Source organism: Crocuta crocuta, unplaced genomic scaffold, assembly GCF_008692635.1.
Source record: "Crocuta crocuta isolate KB4526 unplaced genomic scaffold, BGI_CrCroc_1.0 scaffold96, whole genome shotgun sequence".
Lineage (NCBI taxonomy): Eukaryota > Metazoa > Chordata > Mammalia > Carnivora > Hyaenidae > Crocuta > Crocuta crocuta.
Genome location: NW_027531522.1, coordinates 7,115,334 through 7,125,192, shown reverse-complemented (window position 1 = coordinate 7,125,192; position 9,859 = coordinate 7,115,334). Strand labels below are relative to the sequence as shown.

Genomic DNA, 9,859 nt, shown 5'->3' with positions numbered 1-9,859 from the left:
ATGGAAAGGTATATATATAAAAATAATATGTGTATATTATATATATGTATGCATATACATATAATGGAGTTATGAATTACTGAAAGTGAACAATAGCAGTGTTCTGGGGACTTTGGGACTGTATAAGAAAATATTATAAACAAATTGACTTCAGATATACCATATAATAAGAATAGAGTTATCAAAACTCCATCTCCCACATTGAAAGAAAAGAAGTCAATCACAGAGAACTGCTCTAATGTATTAATCAGAACCGGTTGGGTTTACACCTTTGAGTACTAAATAATGTTTGGTTCATAAGTTTACCCAGGATTCTGCAAGACAGTATACTATCTTTTCTCATACTCTATTTGCTCTGCTCTGTATACATAACACATAACGTATCAGTCACCAATGAAAAGTCTGCATCAAAATACATTTAAATTACTTGTTGAAGTTTTATCACAAACTTAAAAAAAAGATTCCAGTGCTATCATTAAAAACAATTAGCTCTTGAGGAAAATGATCATTTATATCTCCCATAAACAGAATAAAGAAAACAGTCTTAGGATATAGGCAGGTAAATCGAGAAATATCTAGTAAGGAAGCTAAAGGTTGGTTTTTTATTTTCAGAGGACATTAGAACTTGAGAAGTAGAAAATACAGGTGAAAGGCAAGTTGTTAAATAAAAAGTTGACTCTTTTTAGGGTCAGCTTAAGTGTGTAGCAGCTCTAATTTCTACCATATAGCGATCCTTGAAATTAGGTCTCTATCATCTATAAAATAATAATCATAGTAACAGCCTATATTTTATCCCGAAGAGAGTTTCCATTGTCAATGAGCCAGCTTGTGGTACATTGTACATATTTTGATTAACATTAAAAACAACTGGTTATTCATGATGATTATAGCTAACAGTATGGTTTTGGAATTTGCTAAGAGTATAGATCTTAAAAGTCACCACAAGGAATAAAAAATTGTAACTTCATGGTGTGACGAAGGTTAACTAAATTTATAGTGGTAATTATTTCAGAACATAAATGAAATCATTATATTGAACACCTTAAACATATCCATTGTTATATGTCAGCTATATCAATAAAACTGGAAAAAAGGGGGGAAAAGAAAAAAAAATTAAAACTGGTAAAAACAAAACAAAACAAAAAGCCTCCCAATGACAGATGGGAAGAACACATAGCTGGGGCAGGGAGGAAAATGCCTTAGAAAGGGTTTAAAAAGAACACAAACAATAACCTTGAATTTGGTACGTTTGATTTCTTCATTGGAAGAGGGAAGGATTAGCCTAGGTCTCCAGGAGATATAGTGATTCTTGCCTTGAAAGGTAAAATGGCATTATTGGTCCTGGCCTGGGAGAGGAAGGACATTTTTAAAACTTTTACTGATTGGTTGATTGAACGATTTTAAGATAATAGAAAATTAGAACTTCACTTGAAAGGTGTTTCTGAGCTGAGGCTTTCTTTTTTACGTTGACAACTGTGCAAAGTAACTACATAAGAGTCTGAGGTTGAGGAGAGAATAAGATAAAAGCTGATTTTATTTAGTTGGAATAGACTCTTTCTTTTTCATTCCTTATGCTGTCAGACAGGAAAATGTGCTAGAAAAATCTGTATGTCATACACAACATGCCATTAACTTAGTGTATAAAAAGCCATTTAAGTTTTAAAAGAATGCTGCACACTTTTCAGAAAACTGTAAACACATTCTTCTTTGGGTGGAAGAGAGGGGAATTAATTTGTCAGTGGGGAAAAAAAAAAGCAGGATTGCTTTAAGTTATCTTCATAAATGAAATGGAAGGAATATGCTGAATGCCGCTTGCTAGGCAGTGTCCCTAAGAACATCTGTGGAGAATGTTTAGTGTCTTGATGCTAAATAGCTGAAGTTGAATAGGAAATTATTCAAAGAAAAATTAGTTGTGTGTCCCAACTTTGTGTCACTCCGGTTCATCCTGGAGTGACCTGGAGGTTGTCAGCTGAAAATATGTCTGCTGTGGATGCTTCACTGTCTGGTGGAAGTCTTAACAGTTGATGTGAATAAGTAATGAAATGAAGTACTTTTTTTAATGGGTTTAGACTATCTTCTGAAATATTCAAGACTTGGAAATTGGAGTAGACATCAGAGGGTAAAGGACCGAGTTGAAAATAGATTCATTTTTAGGAAGTGTTGGCTATGAATGAAATAAGTGAGGCTGAGGGGAGATAAATGCTTACAAGAGTCCGAAAAAGCGTTAAGTGTCATGTGAAATTTGAATTGCAATGAGATGCCATCTTCCAGTGCTGTTTTCTGACTCATAGCAGAAGGAGGGCATGGGCAGTCTCAGAGCTCACCTGACATATTTATGCCACTCTGCATTTTCATTATATTGAAACTTGAAAAAAATCAGTGCATCCTATGGGCAAACATTATGAATGATCTGGTCTATCTTCAGCAGGGAAGTGTCAAATGAACTTGTGTGTTTGGTAGAATCTAAAGAAATATATTATGTCAGAATATAACACCATGGTCGTACGTCATAAAGCACAATAACATAGGCCAAATTTTGGAGTACATTATAGAGTTTTATGGAGTATCTTAACTCATAGTGTATAGTAGGAACATACTTTTGCATACACTTCGTAACCTGGAAAATGATCATTTTACCAATGCATGACAGAGCATGCTCTAGAAGGCACAGAAAGGTCTTTGAAAGAACAAGAGAGTCACACAGAAATATATTCTCCAGAAAATAACTATATTGTTTGGAACTCAAAATGAATTCTTCCATAGAAAAAATATGTTGAGATTGTGCAAAAGAACATATCTGATAGCATTGTGTTTTTTAAATGTTTATATCTGAGAGAGACAGAGACAGAGACAGAGAGAGACAGAGTGTGAGCAGGGGAGGGACAGAGAGAGAGAGGGAGACACAGAATCCAAAGCAGGCTCCAGGCTCTGAAGTATCAGCACAGAGTCCTATGCAGCGCTGGACCTCATGAACCATGAGATCATGACCTGAGCTGAAGTCAGCTACTTAACTGACTCAGCCACCCACGTGCTCCTAATGTTGTATTTTAAACTTTCATATTAAGTGTTTGCTTGTTCTTTCTTTCTTTTCTAATATCATGGCAATGTCATAAAGCGTAGTAATATTAGTGAGATCACATTTAAATAGCTGGCATTATGAATTTCTGTTTAGAATTGTATTTTTGAAGTACAGGACTTTATTTAAGATTCTGTTCAAATTATTGTTCTGTACTGACTCTCCATTGTTAAAAAATATAAGCAGCTTTATTATAGTCATGCTTTATTTCCTTATTTTTTTAAGACTGTTTTGATAGAGCAGTTTTAGGTTGTTAGCAAAATTAGGGGGAAGGTACAGAGATTTCCCATTTTCCCCCGATCCCTTCCCCACTATCAACATCCTCCATCAGAGTGGACCTTTATTATAAATGATGCACCTGCTTTGACACATCATCATCACCCAGAGTCCATGGTTTACATTTGGGTTCCCACCTGGGGTTGTGCATCCCATAGGTTGGGACAAATGTACAATGACATGTATTCACTGTGTGTTATCATACAAAGTATTTTCACTGCCTTTCAATCCTCTGGGCTCTGCTTTTTTATCCTCCCCGGCCTCCATTTTATCTTTCCTTTAAAAAGTGTTTTGCACCTTTATACCAATACTTTAGGCTTCCTAGTACTTTGTATCATATATGTAGGGTAAACTCTCCTGGAATGTAATTGAGAGAGCACACACGCAAACATGAGAGTAGAGTTTGGGAAATGAGTAATGTCATTTTCTTTGAATCAAAGGAAGAAGAAATATCTTGGACATATAACACATCAACTGACAGAAAATGGGTGAAAGCAGAGGTGTTAATACCAGAAGGACTGACGACATTTAAGGTACAAAATGGAAAAACAAGTACTTTTTTATATCGTAAGTTTAATTTGTAGTTTTGCAATAGTGAATTTTGTCACCCATTTCTAAATTTAAATTAGCATTTAAATTAATGATTTAGATTTGTATATCTGGGGAGAGCAATTGCCTACTTCTTTTCATTGTACTTAGCCCTTCTGAGGCCACATTTCCCATGAGAGGAAGAGCCAGAGAGTGACTACTCATGTTTAAAGCCTCTTCATTTTACATGGGCTCTGTCTCTAGCGCCCTCCACCTCCAACACCATGCATTGAAAACAAGGAAGCAAACTGCTTTATGAACCAGATAAATAATAAATTGGTATTGAAAATCAGTAAAGACTGCAAATGTTTTGAATACAGTAATTCACATCTTTATGAAACATGGATAACTCTACCTTTGCAAAGATATATCTAAAATATACATATGATAGTGGAAATGTGTCTCTGAAAAACATTAACTCGGGATTTCGTGTTGTATGTACAGTTGAGATTGTGCAGAAAAATATATCTGATGTTTTTTAACTTTCATATTAAAAATTTGCCTGTCATTTCTTCTTTTCTAATAAAACAATATCATAAAATGTAGTAATAACAGGGGGATCAACATTTATATAGCTGGTATTATTAATTGCTATTCATAATTTTATTTCTGAAGGGCATTATTTTACCTAAGGTTCCATTTCTATTGTATTATATATAGAGTGCATAAATATGTTTATGCTGGGCTGTGAATGTAAAATAATAAGACTAATTGGACACGTGTCTCATGAAACCAATTTCATTCCTTTATGATAATACCACATATGTACATTTTTCTAGGTTTGAAAGGGGGAATCCAAATGAAACTGAACTGTAACCATGCAGATTTTTAGAATCCCATTTACTGCTCAGATTGGAATTTCTGAACCATAACATTTTTGTATTAATCACAGCAAAGTTGAGGTTTATATCATAGCCTATTGAAATAACATTTGACACTATTTTAATTTTCTAAGCTGATATTTCTCTTTATAACTTCTGAAAGAGGTACTAAATGATTAGAGTTTCATTCCTTTTCTATAAACTGGATATTAAAGTTTGTTTTATTTAAATCAAAGATAAAATATAAAGAAAGTAATTTGGGAGCTATTCTAGATTTCCAAGTACATATTAGATGTAATTAACTTTTCAATAATAGCACCCTTTTGAGATCTGAGTTTAAACTCATCAATTTTGAAACCCAAACTGATATCATTTATGCATAGCTGATCTCTTGCTGCTATAACAACATATAGCAATAGATCCAATAATTTATATGTATTTATACTTTGATATTCATATGTAGAATGTATACAGCAGCATACAAAGTTTTTTTATTATTAGGTATGATTTAAATTTAATATAATTTTCTAGACTAAATTGTTAGATATATTTGTAAACTGAGACTTGATCTTAAGTAATTTTTTTATTTAAGTTTTTATTTCTTTTTGAGAGAGAGAGAGATGGACAGTGAGTGGAGGTAGAGCAAAGAGAGAGGGAGACACAGAATCCAAAGCAGGCTCCAGGCTCTGAGCTGCCAGCATGAACTCATGAACTGCAAAATCATGACCTGAGCCTAAGTTGGACACTCGACCAACTGAGCCACCCAGGTGCTCCCTTAAGTAATTCTTAACAAATATATATGTATATATATTTCATATTTTTGCAAAGGAGAAAATCTATTCAGAGACTCTTAGCTAGAAGAAACTCAAAGAAATTAGTCTTTATTTCTAGTATCTTGTGCATTAACAGCATATTGTTCGTTGCTGTTCAATGGTATTTTCTGTTGTAAGGAGAAATTTAAGTATCTGTGCTTTCCAATATGGTAGCCAATAGCCACATGTGGCTACTGAACACTTTTAGTGTGGCTAGTATGGCTGAGGAATGGAATTTTAATTTTATTTTAGTTAACTTAATTAGAAATTGCCATTTCTAGCTTGTGGCTACCATTCTGGATGGCAGAGAATTCATTATTTAGTAGAGTCAGCTATTCATACCTCTCCTTCGCTCTGGTGTTAGCTTATCATTGCTCTTGATAGAAGCTCAAGGAAAATCCTTTGACAGTAGCTTAGACTGGACTAACAAGTATGGCCATTTCACTTGCTAATACTGTATACCTTCTCGCAATTCAATTGGAGAAAATGAGACTTATTTCTTTTAATTAGCACTTGTTTGATTATTAGGGAAATTCTTCTCTGAAAGTAGATTCTTATATTTTATATTTATTCTTTTAAATTTTCTATTCTTCTGTTGTCTCCTCTTACTATTGCCTAACATTTCCCTTTTTGCATTCCAATGCTGATTTCAGTCGTTTAGAAACCAGGTGCAGTTAGAGCTTTTGGTGTCTAAGTAGTGATAATATTTATTTTTTTCCCTGAATATTAAAGATAGAGAGCAGTGAAGATGACGTTCAAGTATCAAGTTTGCAGCCAGGGACATTGCCAAGGGTGAAGTGGCATGTTGTATTTCTAGTGCTCATGGGTGGTTTCTCAGAGGCGTCAGTGGATCTACTGTGCCCATAGTCTTTATCCTGTTCCCTTTGGTGACATATGTTACGGATTGCTGACCTTTCCTAAATGTAGGGCTTTTTCCATTCAGACCGATTATGCATGTGAGTCAGGCCTCTCAAGTAGGAACTTTATCGGTTGTATTTGCTTCTCTTTTAACAGGTGTTTTTCTCTGTAATTATTAAATGTCTATTCTTTTTTGGAGGGGTCTTTTAAAGGAGATTATCAACTCATAAATTGTTCATGTTTTGCTTTTTGAAGATTATCTTTGAAGGGACTATTCTGAGCCAAAAAGGTTTCATTGGGCTGGATCAGCTCTGGGTCTACGCCTGTGTACACGCTCCATCCAGAAAGCTTTGCTCTACAGGTGAATTTACTTGTGCCAGTGGCCAGTGCATCGCCCAAGAATTGGTCTGTGACTCTCAGTGGGACTGTTCTGATGACAGTGATGAAGACCCAGCAACCCGTTGTAAGTGAATTAGTGATTTACTTCTTCCCATGCTCACATTCATGAGTGTGGTTGGATTTAAAAGTCTTTGCACTGAGTGAGGTTAAGTTAATATGTATGAAGTAAAATGAATGGATATTCTCATTCTGAAGTTATTAACACTATTCTTTATGCAGGTCTCTAAGCTAATTTAAAGCTTGGTACTTTTTGTTAACACTGCAAACTTTGTTGAACAAGTGAGTAATTGTATTGTGGCCTGTGTGCATGTTGACGAGGAAGATGGGTGGGAGAAGGATCCTCTTTATACTTTTCCCTTTGGAGATATATATTATGGATTGCTGACCTTTATTAAGTATAGGGCATTTTGCATTCTGACCAATTATATGGAAAGCTTTGGCGGGGGGCGGGGGGGTTAAAGAGAAGGGCTGTCATTGCCTTCTAGGCAGCCATGATGACTGTAGAAATGTCAGCCATGGTTGATATTCATGACTGGGCAAAATTTAGGTCCAGCACCTGCCTTTTAGGATTTTTATGGAGAGTCTTTGATAGGAGTGATGACAAGAAGTCCCATTATTATTCAAGTCTAGTTGTATTTGAAAGGAAATATAATTTAATTTACAACCCACATGATGGTTCTCATATCAGGTAACTTAGCAACTAGGAAACTTGCATCTCTTTGGAAATGATGTCTTCTAACTAAATGAATCCAAATCCCATATCACAATCACATGGGTTTTCTTAATTATTAAAAATTTGTCACTTATTTTGCTGCGGTTTTATTTTAATGATATATTTTGTTGAAAAAAATATTGCAGCAAGGTAAGTGTCACCTTTTAAATGAAAAGTTCTTTGTACAAAATGCTTTTCTGTTGATGGGTAAGGATTTTAGTAAGAGCAATGCAAAGGGATGCAGGAAAGAGGAGATGGGAAAGTGAGGCAGGAATCCTCTGCCTATTTGTAAACAGCAAGTCCATTAATGCCTCAGACACTTGCTTTTAATAGTAGATTTAAAATAACAGGGGTGCCTGGGTGGCTCAGTCAGTTGAGTGTCAGACTTCATCTCAGGCCATGAAATCAGGGTTCGAGGGTTCAGGCCCTATGTTGGGCTCTGTGCTGACAGCTCAGAGCCTGGAGCCTGTTTCAGATTCTGTGTCTCCCTCTCTCTCTGCCTCTCCCCTGCTTCATGCTCTGTCTCTCTCTCAAAAATAAATAGACATAAAAAAAAAATCTACTTACTAGTATAATCTTGGTGGAATGTTTGGGCACTCTCTTTTTCCACTCAAAAAATATGTAAGGACAATTCATTTTCTCTAATGTGTCAGTTTCTTTTTTAAAAAATTAAGTTTATTTATTTGAGAGAGAGACAGAGCGGGTGTGCACACACGTGCACAGGTAGGGGATGGGCAGAGAGAAGGAGAGGCAGAATCCCAAGAAGGCTCCACACCATCAGCACAGAGCCTGATGTGGGGCTTGAACTCACTGTGAGATCATGACCTGAACCTAGATCAAGAGTAGGTTGCTTGACTGACAGCACCACCCAGACACCCCTGTCAATTTCTTTTCTATGCTTTAACATTTCATGTCATTTCTTCTGGAGGAATTCACCTTACTAATAGTTTGTATTATTCTTGGATTCATTGGCTGAATGTAAATATATTTTCAGTTGTACATATTGACACTTGGCTTTTTCCCCTCTCTTTTTTCCCCTCCAGTGAAGGGTTCTTTATGTTCTTCTTTTAATTTCTTAAAAATCAAATTCCACCTGGAGCATTAATAGATATTTAGCATTTGATTTTGAACATATTTTCCCATTTCTCTTTTTTTGTTGAAGTTTCATTGGTTACATATGTGGGATTTTTCTAGGGGAGTATATCCTGATACCATTCTGCTATTTGCTTTACTTGAACAAAGGGGAAGATGTCTGTGCTTTTCAACAGATAGTGTTACTTCTTAGTGTGTTAAATTTTCCAAATTATGTCATTTCATTTGAACAAAGAAAACCTGGTATGTTTGCTTGATTGAGACCAACTTCATAAAATAAAAGGGGTATGATGTAAAAATGTAGCCATATTATGTATATTTTGATGCATATATCTCCATATATTTTGATGCTGACATGAGTATTTCATGTATATATTTATTCAATCATTTTTGTTTTGAGGAAATTATACAGCAATCAAATTATTAGAATTGATATAACATTACACTGTTTTCTGCACTAAAATACTTAATATATTTGTGCATATATAAGTGCTTATATATAATCACTAAATAAGAGGAGCTTCCCTTTGAAATTTAGAACCACTTTGAAATATTCTACACCTACTTTTCAATTTGTATGTTATGAAGTAAGTGAATTCGTAATGCAAACTTTTCATGTAAATAGTATTCCCAAGTTCATACAGCACAAGAAACATGCTTTTATCCCTTCAATTTATCCCATTTTAGGATGAATCTCTAGGACAGTGTAGCTCATATATGCAGTTTGAATAGCATGATGGGTAGTTACTGGAGACTCAGGAAATATTAACTGATGAATACAGTTCGTTGGTATTATGGAGTCAGTGTGCTTTTCCCTAGTCACACTCACTCAGGTGTTCTTTTGTTACCAAGTCCCTCTTAATTTTAGATACTTTTAACAAGAGTAGTTGACTGAGCCTCTAGCCCTGTGCCTTTTATAAAGCAGTTAATTGTTAAGTGAAAAGGAGTGTGGCTAGGGTTTTGCTACTCTAGTGTTAACTTGTGGACCAGCAGCATCAGCAGCATCTGGGAGCTCTTTTGAAATACAGAACCTGAGGCCATAGCCCAGTCTTACCGAACCAAAAGCTGACGATTAACAGTGTCTCAGGTGGTTCCTTTGTATATTAAAGTTTGAGAACCACTGAGCCGAATAGTCTTCAGAAATGAAGCCACAACTGAGATAAGAGATGGTATACAAAAAGAAGCAGACTTAAGGCAAACTGGTCAAAAGATTCTTTTTTTTTTT

General features: G+C 35.2%; 1 protein-coding gene across 1 annotated transcript in view; it reads left to right on the top strand.

Annotated features, from left to right (window-relative positions):
* The window catches only part of MALRD1 (MAM and LDL receptor class A domain containing 1), a 757,419-nt gene that overhangs the window by 74,132 nt on the left and 673,428 nt on the right, over window positions 1-9,859 (top strand). The window contains exons 10-11 of the mRNA XM_077772480.1: window positions 3,793-3,885; window positions 6,687-6,894. Coding sequence (XP_077628606.1) covers window positions 3,793-3,885; window positions 6,687-6,894 — 301 coding nt within the window. The remainder of the gene's footprint in view (window positions 1-3,792; window positions 3,886-6,686; window positions 6,895-9,859) is intronic.